We start from the raw sequence: 22,928 nt of genomic DNA on the forward strand, positions 1-22,928 counted from the left end.
TTCCGGTATTTTCGAGTTTTACTTTAGCGCAAATATTATGCATCACCTGAATGTAGACATCCTTCTCTTCCCGGTCAATTTTGATGCTGTGAAGCTGGCCATTTGCCCAGTTTCTGGAATTGATGCCAATAAAAACAGGATCTTTATCACCATCCAGTTTGTATCTAATCTGAAAACTCCCTGAAAGGAAAATAAAAGTTAATTAGTTTCAATTGAACAGACACAAACTGATTTATGGGATAAACTTAAGTCAAAATTCATTTGCAAAATTCTGTATTTTTTTCTGAAAATACTCAGATAATTATGATATCAAACAAGCCAGATAATTATGTAATAGATAAAACTAATACATAAAATGATGTGTGACATTTATGTATTCAACTTAGTTGGTATTATAAAATGGACTGTCATCTTTAATACTGTAAAGTAGCTTTCTTTTATTTTCTGCTGTATGTTTTCATTTGGCATCTTCTTGTGCTCTTAGTTTCCATATAAATTATAACTCACACAAATAACTGGTCACTCAATGTTAATATCTTTGAAAGTAAAATATACAAGCTGGAAAGGGTAGAGAAGATTTACAAGGATGTTGCCAGGACTCGAGCTTCTGAGCTATAGGGAGAGGTTGAGTAGGCTGGGGCTCCATTCCTTAGAGCGCAGGAGGATGAGGGGTGGTCTTATAGAGGTGTATAAAATCATGAGAGGAATATATATAAGAAAATAACTGCAGATGCTGGTACAAATCGAAGGTATTTATTCACAAAATGCTGGAGTAACTCAGCAGGTCAGGCAGCATCTCGGGAGAGAAGGAATGGGCGACGTTTCGGGTCGAGACCCTTCTTCAGACTGATGTCAGGGGGGCGGGACAAAGGAAGGATATGGGTGGAGACAGGAAGATAGAGGGAGATCTGGGAAGGAGGAGGGGAAGAGAGGGACAGAGGAACTATCTAAAGTTGGAGAAGTCGATGTTCATACCGCTGGGCTGCAAGCTGCCCAGGCGAAATATGAGGTGCTGTTCCTCCAATTTCCGGTGGGCCTCGCTATGGCACTGGAGGAGGCCCATGTCAGAAAGGTCAGACTGGGAATGGGAGGGGGAGTTGAAGTGCTCTGCCACTGGGAGATCAGTTTGGTCAATGCAGACCGAGCGCAGGTGTTCAGCGAAGCGATCGCCGAGCCTGCGCTTGGTTTCGCCGATGTATGAGAGGAATAGATCGGGTAGATGCACAGAGTCTCTTGCACAGAGTAGGGGAATCGAGGACCAGAGGACATAGGTTTTAGGCGGAAAGATTTAATAGGAATCTGAGGGGTAACTTTTTCCACACAAAAAGGGTGGTGAGTTGAGGCTGGGACTATCGCAACGTTTCAGAAACAGTTCGACAGGTACATGGATAGGACAGGCTTGCAGAGATATGGGCCAAATGCAGGCAGGTGGGACTAGTGTAGCTGGAACATGTTGGCTGGTGTGGGCTAGTTGGGTCGCAGGGCCTGTATCACTCTATGACTCTACAACCACTTCAGCACATTTATGACTGCATGAATGGTATTGTAAAACTGACAGAAAGTATATCTTGTAAAAGATGGAGCACTTCATAAGGAAGGCCCTTATAACAATTTAATATGCCTTCAGAAAGTGGAAGCATGATGAGTGGGGAATATTTCAAGGTAAAATGTACTTTCAAGTTTTGTTTTCAGCTATGCTAAAATGCAAACGATTGATTAGGGAACGGCTGCATAATATTGAGAACCAAAGCCATCCACTATTGATCATTTGACAGAGATGTACAAAGCCATGTCAAGTATAGAGAGGGTAAAGAGGGCGAAAGGATGTCACAAAGTGCTGGAATAATTTAGCAGGACAGACAGCATCTCTGGAGAACATGGATAGGTGACATTTCAGGTCAGGAGTCTGCAGAAGAGTCCTGACCTGAAACATTACCTATCCATATTAGAGTCATACAGTGATACAGTGTGGAAACAGGCCCTTCGGCCCAACATGCCCACACCGGCCAACATGTTCCAGCTACACTAGTCCCACCTGCCTGTGTTAGGGCATCCAAACCTGCCCTATCTAGATCCTATCCTATCCTATTCTCCAGAGATGCTGCCTGACCCGCTGAGTTTCTCCAGCACTGTGCTTTTGTTTTGTTAATAAGCATCTGCAGTTACTTGTGTCCACATAAAGAGGGAGAAGTTGTTCCCTAGAGCGATGAATCGGCGGTGCCTGAATAACACAAATTTACAATTTGGCCAGAAAAAAAACGAGGGGGAAGAGAGGGAAGAGTTTACTTATGTAGAGAGATTTTGAATTGAGAACTTACTAATGATAGATTAGTTTAGTTTAGTTTAAATATAAATTATAAACTTTTTCTCATTGCCAAGTAACAGGATGCTCCCTGCATCTTGGGACAAGGCCTGGATATAGTGGATGTGGAGAGGATGTTTCTACTAGTGGGAGAGTCTGGGACCAGAAGCCATAGCCGCAGAATTAAAGGGCATTCCTTTAGAAAGGAGATGAGGAAGAATTTCTTTAGTCAGCGGGTGTGAATCTGAAGAATTCATTGCCAAAGACGGCTGTGGAGGCCGTCAATTGATATTTTTAAGGCTTGGATTGACAGATTCTTGATTAGTAAGGATGTCAGGGGTTATGGTGAGAATGGGGTTAGGAGGGAGAGATAGATCAGCCATGGTTGAATGGCAGAGTAGACAATGAGCAGAACAGCCTAATTCTGCTCCTAGAACTTATGAACTTATGAAATAGAATGAATTGGGAATAGACAATAGACAATAGACAATAGACAATAGGTGCAGGAGTAGGCCATTCAGCCCTTCGAGCCAGCACCGCCATTCAATGCGATCATGGCTGATCACTCTCAATCAGTACCCCGTTCCTGCCTTCTCCCCATACCCCCTCACTCCGCTATCCTTAAGAGCTCTATCCAGCTCTCTATTGAAAGCATCCAACGAACCGGCCTCCACTGCCTTCTGAGGCAGAGAATTCCACACCTTCACCACTCTCTGACTGAAAAAGCTCCTCCTCATCTCCGTTCTAAATGGCCTACCCCTTATTCTTAAACTGTGGCCCCTTGTTCTGGACTCCCCCAACATTGGGAACATGTTTCCTGCCTCTAATGTGTCCAATCCCCTAATTATCTTATATGTTTCAATAAGATCCCCCCTCATCCTTCTAAATTTCAGGAAGGAATAATTTGCAGGATCACAGAAGAAAAGGAAGGGAATGAAACTCAATGAACAATGGGCCATTATGGACTCCCCCCTTCCTGAGATCATCTGTCGCCAGCCCTGTTTAATTCTGGCCTTCTCTATCTTTCAGTCTGAGGCAGTGGAGGCCAGTTCTCTGAATGCATTCAAGAGAGAGCTAGATAGAGCTCTTGAGGATAGCGGAGTCAGGGGGTACGGGGAGAAGGCAGGAACGGGGTACTGATTAAGAATGTTCGGCCATGATCACATTGAATGGTGGTGCTGGCTCGTAGGGCTGAATGGCCTACTCCTGCACCTATTGTCTATTGTCTATTGTCTAAGGGTTCCGACTCGAAACGTCACCAATTCCTTTTTCTCCGGAGATGCTGCCTGACCCGCTGAGTCACTCCGGCAATTTGTGTCCGTCTTCAGTATAAACCAGCATCTGCAGTTCCCTCCTGCACAGGGAGTGAAACCGGTGCTTATTTCAACCAGGAACCAGTCTCGACTTAATGGGACTGAGTAACTTTTTTATCTGTGCTGCCTCAATTCTATGGTTCAACGATTCCAATAAATCATGTTGTTACTAAGCAGGAACCAGGCTGCAGGTTCAAGAGATGAAGAGATATTCCATGTATTTCAAATCATCAGAATTTACTGGTCAAAAATAGTGCTATGCTGTATGCATTTCACAAATAGTGTCTCCCCTTACTGTTGGTGTCTTTGTTGGATTTGCATGTTAATTGCCTATTAAACTTTGCTGCAAGAAGGTAGGGCTCATAATTAATGGTGTAAGTAGCATTTTAATACCAAGGCAATTGCTAATACATTGTTAATTACACTCTTTGTCCATGAAAGGGAACAATTTTTAAACTGAATTTCAATTTCTGTCGACGGTAAATTGCCATTAAAGGTTTCGATGAATAAACAGAAATTTCAAGGTTATTTTCCTCAAGTTCTGAAGCCTGAGATTCTTCACTCCCTTATGCAATGCATCAGAAGTGAAATCAATGGGATGAACACACACGGTAAAGCATAAGGACGTCAGTGTTGTGAGGTTGGGTAGATGCACAGAGTCTCTTGTCCAACGTAGGTGAATCGAGGGCCAGAGGACAATGGCAGTTTTGGTCTCCTAATTTGAGGAAGGACATCCTTGTAATTGAGGCAGTGCAGCGTAGGTTCACGTGATTGATCCCTGGGAAGGCGGGACTGCCATATGAGGAAAGATTGAAAAGACTAGGCTTGTATTCACTGGAGTTTAGAAGGATGAGAGGGGATCTTATAGAGACATATAAAATTATAAAAGGACTGGACAAGCTAGATGTAGCAAATTTGTTCTCAATGTTCCCAATGTTGGGCGAATCCAGAACCAGGGGTCACAGTCTTAGAATAAAGGGGAGGCCATTTAAAACTGAGGTGAGAAGGAACTTTTTCACCGAGAGTTGTGAATTTGTGGAATTCTCTGCCACAGAGGGCAGTGGAAGCCAAATCACTGGATGGATTTAAGAAAGAGTTAGATAGAGCTCTAGGGGCTAGTGGAAATTACAACAGCAGAGAGATGAGAGCGTGGCCAAGGCGATGGTCACCCATTTTAATAAATCACCCATTACTTCAAACACCAACTCTGTGTGGTCTTTCCATTTGCCCCTGCACTTGGTTCATCCATATAACCCTGTAAGCTCACACCCTAACAGTGCCTACCCACTTTCTGCTTGACACTGTCAATTTGAAACTCTACCATTCTCAGACGCAGTGGATTTTTAGGTCATTGCACTAGCTGTATTATGTTGTCACTCACATTCCCATCTACAACTTTTAATCTGGGGTCCTTAGTGCCCTACCAACTAATGATAGTAACAACGTTTAACTAATCCAGCGAGAATTTGAGTATAGGAGGCCAATTCACCGGATGTTTTCAAGAGAGAGTTAGATATAACTCTTCGGGATAATGGAATCAAGGGATTATGCGGAGAAAGCAGAAACGGGGTACTGATTTTGATGATCAGCCATGATCATATTGAATGGTGGTGCTGGCTCGAAGGGCCGAATGGCCTACTCCTTTTCTATGTTTCTAATCCTGTTATAATATAAATTTACCCTGCTCTCAAATCTATTAAGCCATCAGAAAGGACTGCGGTGTTGGTGATTACCATTAACATCTATTTATAGGTTAGCTTTGTGTCACTAGACAATAGACAATAGACAATAGGTGCAGGAGTAGGCCATTCGGCCCTTCGAGCCAGCACCACCATTCAATGTGATCATGGCTGATCATTCTCAATCAGTACCCCGTTTCTGCCTTCTACCCATACCCCCTGACTCCGCTATCCTTAAGAGCTCTATCTAGCTCTCTCTTGAATGCATTCAGAGAATTGCCCTCCACTGCCTTCTGAGGCAGAGAATTTCACAGATTTACAACTCTCTGACAGAAAAAGTTTTTCCTCATCTCCGTTCAAAAATGGCCTTCCCCTTATTCTTAAACTGTGGCCCCTGGTTCTGGACTCCCCCAACATTGGGAACATGTTTCCTGCCTCTAACGTGTCCAACCCCTTAATAATCTTATATGTTTCGATAAGATTCCCTCTCATCCTTCTAAATTCCAGTGTATACAAGCCTAGTCGCTCCAGTCTTTCAACATACGACAGTCCCGCCATTCCTGGAATTAATCTAGTAAACCTACGCTGCACGTACTCAATAGCAAGAATATCCTTCCTCAAATTTGGAGACCAAAACTGCACACAGTACTCCAGGTGCGGTCTCACTAGGGCCCTGTACAACTGCAGAAGGACCTCTTTGCTCCTATACTCAACTCCTCTTGTTATGAAGGCCAACATTCCATTGGCTTTCTTCACTGCCTGCTGCACCTGCATGCTTCCTTTCAGTGACTGATGCACTAGGACACCCAGATCTCGTTGTACTTCCCCTTTTCCTAACTTGTAGTCTAAGTGGAGTCTAAGTTAATGCAAATAGTGCAGTGTAATTGAAATGTGAAAGATCTAATGAATGGTGAAAAGCCACCACCAGGAAGCAATGAAAAATGCTAATTGTTATCGGAATTGTTCTTGGGATAAACAAACCTCTTGACTTGTTGCGGAAAACCTTTGCTTAGGATTGCATTTGAATTGTTCCAGGAAGGAAAATAAACAGTGTTTATACCACTATTCTGGAGATTGCGTTCCTAGAATAAGTCTGCAAAGGGCACCATCTCCCTAAGGTCAGTTCTCTTGTCATTCCACTCAGTTAGTTTGAAAAGAAAAATTGAGATATAGTTTGGAGTAAACATTACTTTAGCTTCAAGTTTAGGTTTATTAGTGGAAAACTTTGTTTTGCACGCTATCCCTCCGGATCAGAAAATACCACACAGAAACACAAACAAGCCAAAGTCAATTACAACTGGTGGAGCAAAGGGGGAGATTCAAAGTGCAGAATGTAGATCCCAGTATTGCTTAGCTTAGTTTTCTGAAGGGATTGGACAGGCTAGATGCAGGAAAAATGTTCCCTGTGTTGGGGGAGTCCAGAACCAGGGGACACAGTTTAAGAATAAAGCGTAGGCCATTTAGGACTGAGATGAGGAAAAACCTTTTTCACCCAGAGAGTTGTGAATCTGTGGAATTCTCTGCCACAGAAGGCAATGGAGGCCAAGAGAGAGTTAGAGTAAGAAAATAACTGCAGATGCTGGTACAAATCGAAGGTATTTATTCACAAAATGCTGGAGTAACTCAGCAGGTCAGGCAGCATCTCAGGAGAGAAGGAATGGGTGACGTTTCGGGTCGAGACCCTTCTTCAGACTGATGTCAGGGGGGCGGGACAAAGGAAGGATATAGGTGGAGACAGGAAGACAGTGGGAGATCTGGGAAGGGGGAGGGGAAGAGAGGGACAGAGGAGCTATCTAAAGTTGGAGAAGTCGATGTTCATACCACTGGGCTGCAAGCTGCCCAGGCGAAATATGAGGTGCTGTTCCTCCAATTTCCAGAGGAGAGAGTTAGATATAATTGTCTAGGCAAACGTTCTGAATTCAAATCGCATTGCCGAATCTTGAGCCAAGCTATCTCGCCTGTCATTTTTGTGCTGGGTCAGAATTGTATTGCCCTGTTGAAGATGCTGCCTCTTTGAGATGAGACATGAGATTAAGGCTTTATCTGCTCTCTGAAGTGGATATCAAAGATCCCAAGACACTGCTGTGAAGAGTACAATATTTATCCTATCAACATTCATCAAAAAATCCAAATTATCTGGGCAATCTGCTTGCAAGAGCTTGCTGGGTTTTGCTGAAGCAATTTTCATCGGCTCCAACAGTGATTTAAAGGGTTTTGGACACGCTAAAGGGATTGAGAAAGATGGTGCAGAAATAAAAGGTTTTTTTTCCCATTTCAACTGCTTCTTTTTATTCATAGACTCTATCACCGAGGGATACGGGAACTAACTGGGAAGGAGGTATCGGGGGTGATATGTCTGCATCACTTCGAGTCATGGATTCATAGAGTCATACAGCGTGGAAACAGGCCCTTCGGCCCAACTTGCCCATGCCGACCAACATGCCCCATCCACATCAGTCCCACCTGCCTGCGTTTGCCCCATATCCCTCTAAGCCTATCCTATACATGTACCGGTCTAAACGCTTCTTAAACGTTGCAACAGTACCTGCCTCAACTACCTCCTCCAGCAGCTCGTTCCATACACCTACCACCCTTTGTGTGTAAAGGTTACCCCTCAGGTTTCTATTAAATCTTTGCCCCACCTCATCTTAAACCATTGTCCTCTGGTTCTCGATTCCCCTACTCTGGGGTCACTGGAGAAACTCAACGGGTCAGACAGCATCTCTGGAGAAAAGGAATAGGTAACGTTTCGTGTTGAGACCCTTCAGATCCAAAACGTCATCTATTCCTTATCTCCAGAGACGATGTCTGACCCACTGAGTTACTCCAGCTCTTTGTTTCTATCTTCAGTTTAAACCAGCATCTGCAGTTCCACCCTACACATTTCTCTCCACAAATACAGTTTGACTTGTTAAGTATCACGAGCATTTTCTGTTCTTATTTCAGTTCTTTTGCTTTCGGATGTGTGTTCAGACTGATCCTAACACATATGGTGCAGAGGCACAATGTGCAATATGCAATTTAATTAACATTTAATATCAGTGAGTTCAATAAAACTGGTTCCCCATTGGGATTAATGATAAAATCCCTCATAATCCCAATGTTATTTTGGGGATGGGTTGGTATATGTTGATGGCAGATAGACGGAATGTGTTTGGTAAATACTAACTGCCATGCAAAGGAAACTAAACATTTTTGCTTTCAAACAGATGGCATGAACCTCCATTTTTGTTTATGATCTCAACAGGAATATAAATGGGCTCTTTATATTTCAAAACTTGTTTAATCCTGATTACTCCAGTTTTATATTTTAGTTAAGAAGGTCTGTTCGCAAAGCACATTCAATGAGAAAATATGGGACTGTGCAGAGTTCACCTTTTGCCTCATTATCAGTCATTGATCTATTAAAATGATGCTTGCACACAGTTTATAACAGAATGCTTGGAGCCAGCCTGCAGTGACCAAACAAAAAAATCAAAACCAATTTCCAGGCATAAATTTCTTGAAAGGTACAATCGAACAGAAAATCTATGTGAAATAATTTCACATTGAGCTCGCTGTGAACAGTGTCATATGTTAAATATCCATGCATGGTGTGAATGATTTTCTATTGATGGATACATGTGCTTTGCATAAGGGAATGGGTAGGCTCAACCTTTATATTTTCCGTCAGAATTGGAAACAATAATAATTATCGATTCAAAGCAAGAGAAAGGGTTGCATTTATGAAGCACCATGCACATTCGTAACGTGTGGAAGGAATTGCAGATAGACACAAAATGGTGGAGTAACAGCAAGATAGGCAGCATCTGTAGAGAGAAGGAATGGGTGATGTTTTGGATCGAGACCCTTTTTCAGACTCTAGTCTGATGAAGGGCCTCGACCCGAAACATCATCCATTCCTTCCCTCCAGAGACGCTACCTGTCCCGCTGAGTTACTCCAGCATTTTGTTTCTATCTTCAATTTAAACCAGCATCTGCAGTTCCTTCCGACACAAGGAACTGCAGATGCTGGTTTACACCGAAGATAAACACAACATGCTGGAGTAACTCAGTGGGCTAGACAGCATCTTTGGAGAGAAGGAATGGAGCACTTTGCAGCCATTTAAATGTTCTTGGGACACTATTGTAATGTAGGAATAATGGTTGCTAATTTGAACTCAGCAATCTCTGACAAACAGTAAAAAAACATCATCAGGATTATTTACTTAGGAAGCGATAAGTATTTGCCAGGACATCATGCAATCTTATGTTAGACACAAAGTGCTGGAGTAACACAGCGGGTCAGGCAGCATCTCTGGAGCAAAAGGATGGGTGACGTTTCGGGTCGGGACCCTTCCTCAGACGTCTCGACCCGAAACGTCAACCATCCTTTTTCTCCAGAGATGCTGCCTGGCTCGCTGAGTTACTCTAGCACTTTGTGGCTATCTTTGGTATAAACTAACATCTGCAGTTTCTTTCTGCACAATCTTATGTTATGTCTACCTGCAAGTGTGAGATTGCTACCTCACCTAGGGCGAGCATAGTGGCACAGCGGTAGAGTTACTGCCTTCCAGTGCCCGGGACCTGGGTACGATCCTGACTATGGGTGCTTGTCTGTACGGAGATTATACGTTCTCCCCGTGACCTGCCTGGGTTTTCACTGAGATCTTCGGTTTTCTCCCACACTCCAAAGACAGATACAGATACAGAGATACAGCGCGGAAACAGGCCCTTCAGTCCACCTGGTCCGCGCCGACCAGCGATCCCTGCATATTAACACTATCCTACACACACTAGGGACATTTTTTTTTACATTTATCAAGCCAATTAACCTGTATACCTGTACGTCTTTGGAGTGTGGGAGGAAACCGAAGATCTCGGAGAAAACCCACGCAGGTCACGGGGAGAACGTACAAACTCCGTACAGACAGCACCCGTAGTTGGGATCGAACCCGGGTCTCCAGCGTTGCTTTCGCTGTAAGGCAGCAACTCTACCGCTGCGCCACCGTGACCGCCCTACGTACAGGTTTGTAGGTTAATTGACTTGGTATAAATGTAAATTGTCACTAGTGTGTGTAGGATAGTGTTAATGTGCGGGGATCGCTGCTCGGCATAGACTCGGTGGGCTGAAGGGCCTGTTTCCGCACCACATCTCTCAGCTAAACTAAACTAAACTAGACTAAACTAAACAGAACTAAATTAAACTGAAAGAGCATCACCAACACTGCTGCACTCCCACAATACTATGACAGCTTTGTGCTCATCTACTGGAGCAAGATTTGAACACAAAGACGTTAATATCTGAGCCTTTATTCACAAAATGCTGGAGTAACTCAGCAGGTCAGGCAGCATCTCGGGAGAGAAGGAATGGGTGACGTTTCGGGTCGAGACCCTTCTTCAGACTGATGTCAAGGGGGCGGGACAAAGGAAGGATATAGGTGGAGACAGGAAGATAGAGGGAGATCTGGGAAGGAGGAGGGGACGGGAGGGACAGAGGAACTATCTAAAGTCGTAATATCTGAGCTAATACACCAAGTGCTAGAGGAACTCAGCAGTGGATATTTTTAACGCAGAGATGGAACGGGTGTCAAGGGTTATGGGGGGGAGGCAGGAAAAAGGGATTGTGAGGCAGAGCTCAGTCATAATTGAATGGCAGAATAGACTCGATGGGCCGAATGGCCGAATTCTACTCCTATAACTTGTGAACTTGTCCAGCAGCATTAGTGGAGTAAACAGACGGGTGAAGTTTCAGGTCGGGACTCTTCTTCAGACTCTCCATTCCCTCCACCAATGCTCCCTGACCCCCTTTCTCCAGCACCTTGTGCTTTGCTCAATAATCCAGCATCTGCTGCCCCTTGTGTCTCCAACCAACTGAGCCACTATTGACGCTTAAAAGCATCGTCAAGTAACGTCACCTGTCGGAAGACAATTACTTTTAAAAATTTTCACACGTCGTGGTAGCATAATATTTACTGTGGCTTTGAAATGGACATGGCCAGCTCTGGCAACAGGCATAAGTGGTCCATCAGAGTACAGGTGCTTTTAACAGAACGAGACCTTCGGTTACATTGGAATCAACGTTTGGCAGGTAAAGCTCTAATTAATCAGTCTGAAAAAGGGTTCCAACCTGAAACATCGTTTGTTTTTCACGCAAAGGGTGGTGGGTGTATGGAACAAGCTGCCAGCAGAGGTAGTTGAGTTTGGGACTATCCCAACGTTTGAGAAACAGTTAGACAAGTACATGGATAGGACAGGTTTGGAGGGATATGGACCAAGTGCGGGCGGGACTAGTGTAGCTGGGACATATTGGCCGGTATGGGCAAGTTGGGCCGAAGGGCCTGTTTCCGCACTCTATGACTCTATGACTCTATTTATCCATTCCCTCCACGGATGTTGCCTAACCCCCTGAGTTCCTCCAGCACCTTGTGCTTTGCTCAAGAATCCAGCATCTGCATTCCCTTGTGTCTCCAACCAACCGAGCCACTATTGATGCTTAAAAGCATTGTCAGGTAACCTGTAAGAAGACAACTACGTAAAAAAAATCTGCACATCTACGGTGAAATTTCCATTGAATAACGTGCATGGAAAAGAATATGAAGTGGATATCTTGATATATAATTATTCATCATAAGGTTAATCTGAACAGTTTTACTGACACTTGCAGGGATTTGTATTTCTGGCGCTGACACCTGCAGTTAAAGTGCCAAGGTAAATGACTTTGATTTCAGGGGCTGAGTTAATAAGCTTTCCTCACATTCTTACAGGTCAGACGAGAGAAGAAAGGTTATTTCAGTTGAACTGGCTCCCTCGGGCTCTTACCAATCTTTCTTCTTCTCCTCCAGAAAAAGAAGCACTTTGACATGGCCTCACTGCTAATGTAATTGGATTTCAGCAGATGGTCCCATTTCGTCTAACCAAGAGTATCCACAATGTACAAAATCCACACGTTCAGGCTGGCTTCAGATTCGAACGCATTCCTGTCACTCAGTCAGATTCTTATAGTAGCTGATCGAAGATTCAGCAGGCTTGCAATGAAGGGAAGGTCTGGTTTGCTTAAGATGGCCACGGGAATAAGGCATTACATTGCGTGGAGAAGATTATCAGTTGATGCAAAACCACCACATTAGCACAGGGAGGGAACAGATAGAACAAGGGTGGCGCAGTGGTAGAGTTGCTGCCTTACAGTAAAGCGCCAGAGACCTGGGTTTGATCCTGACTGCGAGTGCTGTCTGTACGGAGTTGGCACGTTCTCCCTGCGACCACGTGGGTCTTCTCCGGCTGCTCCAGTTTCCTCCCGCACTCCAAAAGATGTGCAGGTTTGTAGGATAGCTGGCTTCAGTAAATTGTCCCTGGGGTGTAGGTTAGTGCCAATGTACGGGGATCGCTGGTTGGTGCGGACTCGGCGGGTCTAAGGACCTGTTTGCAGCTGTGTCCCAAGCCTAAAGTCAAGTCGAAACATAAACTTTTCATGTTCAATAGTTCATAAGTTATTGGAGCAGAATTAGGCCGTTCGGAAAAGTATGGAAAAGGAGGGCAACCTGCAGCTGATAGACTTCCAGGGATTCAGCACAAGTAGCCAAAGGACAATTTTTCCTGATTGAGAGCCTGTGTACTTTATCCAACACAAATAAAGTACATAAGTCATGATAGCAGAACTAGGCTAGGCGTCAAGTCTACTCCTCCACCGTGGCTGATCTATCTTTCCTGCTCAACCCCATTCTCCCGCCTTCTCTCCATAACCCGTGAATTAATATTGGCATTATGACAAGATGGGATTGGAACCTGACACCTCTCTGCATGCTGTTCCAGAAGAAGGGTCTAATGTGTTCACGTGTGGTTTGATTTGAAAGCTAAAATGCAGAACAAGCATTTCACTGAATCCGTGTGCACGTGACAGTAACAAAACCATTGAAGGGTTGAATCCAACAGAGTCACTGTGAGGGTCACAGATGATGAACATCAGGTGCATCATGTAGAGTCGAGATCAAGAAAAATGTCTTCACCTGGACTTGTAAATTTGTGACAAGACTTGTTATGGACTTGTAAATTTCTCCGCCGCAGAACGAAGTGGAAGCCAAGTTATTAAATAGATTTTTTTTTTTAAATTACGATCATCCTAACTTGAGCATTTGAATTTTGAAACCTTTAAAACCAAGCCCTGCAAAAAAGGATTATGCTCACTGATCACCATGAATGAACTGGGCCGAACGGCCTATTTCCATGCTGCGTGATTCTAAGACTCAAGGAATCAGAACTGGGTGAATTTCACTTTCTAGGTGTGGTGTTTTTTTCCATGACGTTTGCTATTAGGAGGTATGTATAAAGGTCCTGTCCCACTTAGGCGATTTTAAGGCGACTGCCGGCGACTAGGTTGTCGGCGAACGTTGGCCGGGGTGTTGCGGGCATGATCGTGAGGAGTCTTCAATGAATCGTAGCGGATCTCAGCGTGTCGCGGAAAAAAATTCCGGATAGAAATTTCTCGTGGTCATTGTCGTAGGGTAAAAGAAAATGTTGGCGATCTGCTACGACTTTGACAGTCGCCGGCAGTCGCCTAAAAAATCGCCTAAGTGGGACAGGCCCTTAAATGAATCAACCTGCCATTAACAGTCAGGTTCTGTGTTAGTGGTGATCTAGCAAAATGCTTGATGAATATATATAAGCAGCTATGAAAAGGTTTTAAAGTACATGGGCGGTGCAGCGGCAGAGTTGCTGCCTTACAGCGAATGCAGCGCCGGAGACTCAGGTTCGATCCTGACTACGGGTGCTGTACTGTACGGAGTTTGTACGTTCTCCCCGAGACCTGCGTGGGTTTTCTCCGAGATCTTCGGTTTCCTCCCACACTCAATAGACAATAGACAATAGGTGCAGGAGTAGGCCATTCAGCCCTTCGAGCCAGCACCGCCATTCAATGCGATCATAGCTCATCACTCTCAATCAGCACTCCAAAGACGTACAGGTTTGTAGGTTAATTGGCTGAGCAAATGTAAAAAAAGATTGTCTCTGGTGGGTGTAGGATAGTGTTAATGTGCGGGGATCGCTTGGCGGCGCGGACCCGGTGGGCCGAAGGGCCTGTTTCTGCGCTGTATCTCTAAATCTAAAAATCTACATGGTATTAATTCACCCTAACTTTAAATGGCACATCGGAAGCAGCATTCCAGCCTTTGCTACCGTGGGGTCATTCGTCCATACAGTGTGGAAGCAGGCCCTTCGGCCCAAAGTGCTCACGCCGACCAACATGCCCCATTCACACTAGCCCCACCTGTCCGCGCTTGGCCCATAACCCTCTAAACCTATTCCTATCCATATACCTGTCCAAATGTCTCTTAAACGTTATGACAGTCCCTGCCTCAACAATCTCCTCCGGCTGTTTGTACCATATACCGACCAACCTTTGTGTAAAAAAGTTACTCCTCTGCCTCACCTTAAACCTATATCATCTTTCTCTTGATATCTCTACTCTGGACAAAAGACTGTAGAAACTAACAGTTTCAATTCATCAGTCCGCAGAACATTCTGGAGGAATCACCAGGTCTTATTTCAATGGAGGAAGAGCAACTTTAAAAAAACAGTTTGGTCTAGGATTAAGTTCATAAGTTCATGAGTGATAGGAGAAGAATTAGGCCATTAGGCCCATCAAATCTACACCGCCATTCGATCATGGCTGACCTAACTCTCCCCCTCAACCCCATTCTCCTGTCATCTCCCCATAACCTCTGACACCCATTCTAATCAAGAATCCATCTATCTCTGCCTTAAAAATATCCATTGACGGCCTCCACAGCCTTCTGTGGCAAAGAATTCCATGAGTTCACCACCCTCTGACTAAAGAAATTCTCTTCATACCCTTCCAAAAGGAATGTCCTTTTATTCTAAGGCTATGTATGATCTCTGGTCCGAGACTCTCCCACGAGTGGAAGCATCCTCTCTACATCCACTCTATCCAAGCCTTTCACTATTCAGTAAGTTTCAATGAGGTCCCCCCTCATCCTTCTAAACTCCAGTGAGTTGAGGCCCAGTGCCATCAAACGCTCATCAGTAAAGCTCACTCCTGTCTCCAGTATAGCATCTACTGCAAATTGCAGTGTTGTCTAACGTTCACGAGAAGGCAAATTGTTTTTTTCTCAACAAGGAGGCTGTAAAGAATTCTGCTCTCTCTGTAAACCAGCCATGTAGACAAGGAATAACACTTGCAGTGTGCTGCCAGTAATGGTATTCAGAACTTTTGCTGCAGGCTAAAATAAAATATCCAGTTAATATTTCATTATTGTATTATTAAGAAAACAGATGGTGGTTTTGACTTGCGAGTAATAATCTAAAATTCATTAGAAGAGGCCTATTGAGAATTTTTGAAAATTGTTGGCATTTCTAAAGTAGAAATCACCATTAACTCTGCCTCGGGAATAATCTACGGCTTTCAACAGAGCCGCAAGCTGATTTGTGCAGGCCCAAACTGTACTCCCAGTAAAACAGGCAAGGCAAGGCATATTCAGACGGCAGGAAACTAACACTGATTGGCGTCAATGAAAATGTTTGTTTACACAATAGATTTTATGGAATTCATTGCCGCAGACGGCTGTGGCACCCGAGTCATTGGATATTGTAATGTTGGAGATTGACAGATTCTTGATTTTCAAAGGTATCAAGGGTTAAGAAGTGAAGGCAGGATTATGGGGTTGAGAGGGAAAGATAGATCAGCCATGATTGAATGGCGGAGTAAACTCGATGGGATGACTGGCCTAATTCTATGACTTATGGACATATGTACTTTATTTGTGTTGGATCAAGTCCAGAGGCACTAAATAAGGAAGATTTGTCCTTTGACTGCTAGTGCTAAAACCCTGGAAGTCTATCAGCCACGGATTCGTCCGGGTGCTCCGGTTTCCTCCCACACCAAAGACATGCAGGTTTGTAGGTTAATTGACTTCTGTAAATTGTCCCTAGTGTGTGGGACAGAACTGGAGTATGGGTGATCACTGGTCGGTGAGGACTTGGTGCGCCGAAGGGCCTCTTTCCACTCAGCGATAAATGATGGAATGTGGGGAGTGTAAAGACAAATAGTGTAGATGTGTCTTCGAGGTGAGCACAGATGAACGAGTTTAAGGAAAACATTTTCTCCACAAAGAATGGTTAATGAGAGTGGACTGCAGGGCCTACATTTGGTTTGTGTATCTGTTCCACATTTGGTTCCGCTGACTTTAGTACATTTGTCCATGAACTCTCATGTGTGTATAGTTCTTCATATGTTTATATCCTTCAGTCCGAAGAAGGGCCTCGACCCGAAACGTCACCCATTCCTTCTCTCCTGAGATGCTGCCTGACCTGCTGAGTTACTCCAGCATTTTGTGAATAAATATCTTCGATTTGTACCAGCATCTGCAGTAATTTTCCTACACTCTCATATGTGTATAGTACATAAGAATAAAGAAAACCTTCTTCCATAGTGTTTAGTTTAGTTTAGATGTACAGCATGAAACAGGCCCTTCGACCCACCAAGTCCGCGCTGACCAGCGATCCCTGTACAATAGCATTATGCTACACACTAGAAGCATAGAAACAGAAAATAGGTGGAGGCGTAGGCCATTCGGCCCTTGGAGCCAGCACTGCCATTCAATATGATCATGGCTGATCATCCAAAATCAGTACCCCGTTCCTGCTTTCTCCCCATATCCTCTGATACCGTTAGCCCTAAGAGCTACATCTAACTCTCTCTTGAATACATGAATTCATCTCATTCTATTAAACACTAGGTACAATTTACAATTTTACAGAAACAAATTAACCTACAAACCTGTACATCTTTGGAGTGTGGGAGGAAACCAAAGCACCCGGAGAAAACCCACGCAGTCAAGGGGAGAATATGCAAACTCTGTATAGACAGCACCCATAGACTGGATTGAACCTGGGTCTCTGTTGCTTTAAGGCAGCAATTCTACCGTTGCATGAGCATATTTAGAGTTTAGTTTAGAGATACAGCTTGGAAATGGGCCCTTCTGCCCACCGAGTCCATGCCAACCTTCAATCACTTGCTCGCACTAGTTCTATGCTGGGGTCAATGCTACAGAGGTCAATTAAGCTACAAATTCACACACCTTAGGGATGAAGGAAGCACACACGGTCACAAGGAGAATGTGCAAACTCCACACAGACAGCACACAAAGTCGGGATCGAACCCGGGTCTCTGGCATTGTGAGGCAGCAGCTCTACCAACTGCTCCACTGTACCACCCCTCTATCTGTAAGCAGTGGAACTGAAGATCAATTAAAAAATGAGAGATATATTAACCATGTTGCAGCAGAGCTCCAATGTAGATTCTTTATAAGAGTTGCTGCCTTACAGCGAATGCAGCGCCGGAGACTCTGGTTCGATCCTGACTATGTGCGCCGTCTGTACGGAGTTTGTACGTTCTCCCAGTGACTTGCGTGGGTTTTCTCCGAGATCTTCGGTTTCCTCCCACACTCCAAAGACGTACAGGTATGTAGGTTAATTGACTGGGTAAATGTAAAAATTGTCCCTAGTGTGTGTAGGATAGTGTTAATTTGCGTGGATCGCTGGGCGGCGCGGACTCGGTGGGCCGAAGGGCCTGTTTCCGCGCTGTATCTCTAAATCTAAATCTAAAAAATCTTAACGCTATCCACAATGTACAATGGAAGGCTTGAGATTTTTCATGTTGCTATGTTCTAGGAGCAGAATGAGGCCATTCGGCCCATCAATTCTGCTCCGCCATTCATTCATGGCTGATCCATCTCTCCGTCCTAATCCCATTCTCTTGCCTTCTCGCCATAACCCCTGACACCCGTATTAATCAAGAATCTGTCTATCTTAACCTTGATAAACAGTCTCTAACATTCCCATGCAAAAATTTCACAAACTGCTGGAAATTAAAATGTTAGTGTAATGAAAATTATGGTAAAAGTCTTTAGAAATGTTAAGACACCAGAAAACACATTATAAAAGGTGTTTTGATCAACTTAGTGAAATAAAATAAAGGGAACATTGTCTTTATGCTTTATATGAAGGAACTGTAGATGCTGGATTATACTGAAGATTTTTTTTTTTTTAATTGTCAATTTCTGTCAATTCTCTATCAATGTTGTTGCCTGATACAATGATTGACTGAGTTTATAACTAACAGGATAGACAAAAATTAACTGAGCCTTTCCTACCCGAAAAGAGTGAATTCATTCACAAATACTGTGCAAAAAGTTTCTTTTCGACAAGGGTGTCATAAAGTGTTCTGCACTCTCTCGAAATAAATCCTGTAATCAAGGAATAAAAATAGCAGTGTGCTGCCAGGAATGGGATTCAAAACTTTAGCTCAAGGCAATAAAATCTATCCAGTTAGCCTTTCACAGAGACATAGGCCGACCAGTTTCATGCTGATCTTTTAGTTTGTCTACATGATTCACACTAATCACATTTAGTTTTGTTTACGGTAGACACAAAATGCTGGAGTAACTCAGCGGGTCAGGCAGCATCTCGGGAGAGAAGGAATGGGTGACGTTTCGGGTCGAGGTAAACTACTTCTTCAGTAAACTACCCAAGCGAAATATGAGGTGCTGTTCCTCCAATTTGCGCTGGGCCTCACTCTGACAATGGAGGAGGCCCAGGACAGAAAGGTCAGATTGGGAATGGGAGGGGGAGTTGAAGTGCGGAGCCACCGGGAGATCAAGTAGGTTAAGATGGACTGAGAGGAGGTGTTTAGCGAAACGATCGCCGAGCCTGCGCTTTGTCTCGCCAATGTAGAGAAGTTGACACCTGGAACAGCGGATTTTTAGTGAAACGATCGCCGAGCCTGCGCTTACTCTCGCCGATGTAGAGAAGTTGACACCTGGAACAGCGGACGTTTCAATTGGGAATCCTTCTTCAGACTTGTCCTATCAAAGATAGTCCGAGGGTCTCCAATGAGGTAGGTAGTGGTTCAGGACTGCTCACTAGTTGTTGGTAAGATGGTCCAGTTGCCTGATAACAGCTGGGAAGAAACTGTCCCTGAATCTAGAGGTGTGCGTTTCACACTTCTACACCTTGTGCCCGATGGAAGAGAGGAGATGAGGGAGTGGCCAGGGTGCGACTTATCCTTGATTATGCTGCTGGCCTTGTCGAGGCAGTGTGAGGTATAAAATGGATTCAATGGAAGGGAAGGGAAGTCGGTTTGCGTGATGGTCTGGGCTGCGTCCACAATTTTCTCTGCAATTCCTTTCAGTCCTGGATGGAGCTGTTCCCAAAGCAAGCTGCGACGCATCCCGATCAAATGCTTTCTGCGGAATGCTTTCTGACGGCTGCAGTTGCAAAAGCTGAATGCTGCTTCGAATGCTGCATTGGCGAACACTGTAGATGGAGTATTCAATCAGAAGGTGACACAGTAGTGGCAATTATTCTGCAGCATGTCAGCTCATTCAGCCTGATGGTTGTGCAAACCTTCAGCTGGTGTTCTTACGCCGCAGTAACAACACTTCAGAAGAAACATTCGTTTGATCCCTGGCAGCGGTCTTGGATTTCATACTAATTGAGATTGAGGAGGCTTCGTTGGTTAAAAATTCTTAAGGGATTGGACAGGCTAGATGCAGGAAAAATGTTCCCGATGTTGAGGGAGTCCAGAACCAGGGGCCACAGTTTATGAATAAGGGGGTCGGCCATTTTGGACTGAGGTGAGGAAAAAAAGTTTCATCCAGAGAGATGTGAATCTGTGCAATTTGCTGCCACAGAAGGGAGTGGAGGCCAATGTATTCAAAAGAGAGAGTTAAATTTAGCTCTTTGGGCTAACAGAATCAAGGGATATGGGGAGAAAGCAGGAACAGGGTACTGATTCTGGATGGGCGGCACGGTAGCGCAGCGGTAGAGTTGCTGCTTTACAGCGAATGCAGCGCCGGAGACTCAGGTTCGATCCTGACTACGGGTGCTGCACTGTAAGGAGTTTGTACGTTCTCCCCGTGACCTGCGTGGGTTTTCTCCGAGATCTTCGGTTTCCTCCCACACTCCAAAGACGTACAGGTATGTAGGTTAATTTGGCTGGGTAAATGTAAAAATTGTCCCTAGTGGGTGTAGGATGGTGTTAATGTACGGGGATCGCTGGGCGGCACGGACTTGGTGGGCCAAAAAGGCCTGTTTCCGGCTGTATATATATGATATGATATGATATGATATGATCAGCCATGATCATATTGAATGGCGGTGCTGGCTCGAAGGGCCGAGTGGCCTACTCCTGCACCTGTTTTCTATGTTTCTGTGAAGTATAAACTTCAGCTGGTGGCCTTGTCTGCTCGGATTCTTGGATTCCACTTCAATCTTTGCTTTTGATTAAGCATGATGTGGGAGTTATGTTTGTATCAGCGTGGTATAACAAATTGTACAAACAAGGAGTGGTTTTATTGGTAATGAACATCAGCATGATATCTGTAGTGTTAAAGAGATTTATGTGAGGTGTGAATGCAATGAGGTCGGTGCAAGGAAGTAAGATGGATGGCTCAGTCCTGATCTAATTAAATGGCAGAGCAGTTCATTGGGAGTTGATGTCCTTCCTCAGTTAGAACTATAAGTCCAACTAAAATGTGAGCACAAATACAGTGATAGTTTTCATAGAAACATAGAAAATAGGTGCAGGAGAAGGCCATTCAGCCCTTTGAGCCAGCACCGCCATTCAATATGATCATGGCTGATCATCCAAAATCAGTTCCACGTTCCTGCTTTCTCCCCATTTCCTTTTATTCCGTTAGCCCTAAGAGCTTACCTAACTCTCTCTTGATTACATCCAGTGAATTGGCCTCCACTGTCTTCTGCGGCAGAGAATTCCACAGATTTACAACTCTCTGGGTGAAAAGATTTTTCCTCATCTCAGTCCTAAATGGCCTAACTCTTATTCTTAAACTGTGACCCCTGGTTCTGGACTTCCCCAACATTGGGAACATTTTTCCTGCATCTAGCCTGTCCAATCCCTCAAGAATTGTACATGGTTCTGTAAGATCCCCTCTCATCCTTCTAAATTCCAGCGAATATAAGCCCATATTTTCCATGGAGGTATGGAGTTAAATTCTAAATATTAGACCTTTTTTTTCTGCAAACTTTTCCATTTGGTTTAAATGGCACCCACTTCCAATACAATGATGGCAAAGTGCTGGGGTAACTCAGCGGGTCAGGCAGCATCTATGAGGAACATGGAGAGGTGACGTCTCAGTTTAGTTTAGATTATCGTCACACGTACCGAGGTACAGAGAAAAGCTTTTGTTGCGTGCTAACCAGTCAGCAGAAAGCAGATTACAATCGATCCATTTACACAGTGCATAGATATATAAGGGAATAACGTTAAATGCAAAGTAAAGCCAGCAAAATCCGGTCAAGGATTTTTCCAGCGATATTATTAATGGTTGTATAAGTCACAAATTTAAAAATAGAGCCTTATGTAAGTTTATTAGATAAACGTTTGATGTGCGCTGTCAAATAGTTTGATTTATTTAATCAGTCTTCAATAAAGATTGTTTGCTATTTGTCTGTGAAATGTGCAAAACAATAACCAAAGTCTTATGAAAGATTTCACATAGTTGACAATTGACAATAAACCACTTGCAATATGTTGACTTCAATTAAACAAATACAGCATTTTAGAAATACGTTTTCACTCGTAGAAATTATAGGCTAAATTAGATTTTGCTGAAATATTGTCTTGAAATAATACTACTGATGCTTTAATACATGTAAAATATAGAAATTATTTGAAATTGATCAAGTGTTTCCATAATTTATCATTCGTCAATGCCATCCAAAAATCCTAACATTACATAATTCTACATGATTTTTGAACAGCAATTTCTCACAAGTCCTGAAACTTCTCATTTGCTAATTTTCGAAGGAATTGCAAATGGTTTACTAGTGTTAAAAAGCAAGTCACAGTTTAGTTCAGTTCTTAGTTGAGCTTTAGTTCAATCCTCTTCTACCCTCTCCCATCGGGCAAGAAGTACAGAGATTTGAGGAAGGATATTCTTGCTATTGAGGGCGTGCAGCGTAGATTTACTAGGTTAATTCCCGGAATGGCGGGACTATCATATGTTGAAAGACTGGAGCGACTAGGCTTGTATACACTGGAATTTAGAAGGCTGAGAGGAGATCTTATCGAAACGTATAAGATTATTAAGGGGTTGGACACGTTAGAGGCAGGAAACATGTTCCCAATGTTGGGGGAGTCCAGAACAAGGAACCACAGTTTAAGAATAAGGGGTAGGCCATTTAGAACGGAGATGAGGAAAAACTTTTTCAGTCAGAGTTGTGAATCTGTGGAATTCTCTGCCTCAGAAGGCAGTGGAGGCCAATTCTCTGAATGCATTCAAGAGAAAGCTGGATAGAACTCTTAAGGATAGCGGAGTCAGGGGGTATGGGGAGAAGGCAGGAACGGGGTACTGATTGAAAAAGATCAGCCATGATCACATTGAATGGGGGTGCTGGCTTGAAGGGCCGAATGGCCTCCTCCTGCACCAATTGTCTATTGTCTATTGTCTATAGAACACACCTCCAGATTTAGGGACAGTTTCTTCCCAACTGAACCATCCTGTCAACAACTAGAGAGCAGTCCTGATCTACCACCTATCACACTGGAGATTCCCAAACTGTCTTTAATCGGACTTTACTGGAGCTTATCTTGCCCCAAACATTACTCCCTTCATCCTG

At 43.9% G+C, this 22,928-nt stretch overlaps 1 protein-coding gene across 1 annotated transcript in view; it reads right to left on the reverse strand.

Moving 5' to 3' along the window:
- Window positions 1-22,928, reverse strand: part of LOC144595738 (contactin-associated protein-like 5) — a 644,436-nt gene that overhangs the window by 145,486 nt on the left and 476,022 nt on the right. The window contains exon 20 of the mRNA XM_078403317.1: window positions 47-180. Within this exon, the coding sequence (XP_078259443.1) occupies window positions 47-180 (134 nt within the window). The remainder of the gene's footprint in view (window positions 1-46; window positions 181-22,928) is intronic.

The sequence above is a fragment of the Rhinoraja longicauda genome, chromosome 8 (assembly GCF_053455715.1).
Source record: "Rhinoraja longicauda isolate Sanriku21f chromosome 8, sRhiLon1.1, whole genome shotgun sequence".
In the NCBI taxonomy this organism is placed as follows: Eukaryota; Metazoa; Chordata; class Chondrichthyes; order Rajiformes; family Arhynchobatidae; genus Rhinoraja; species Rhinoraja longicauda.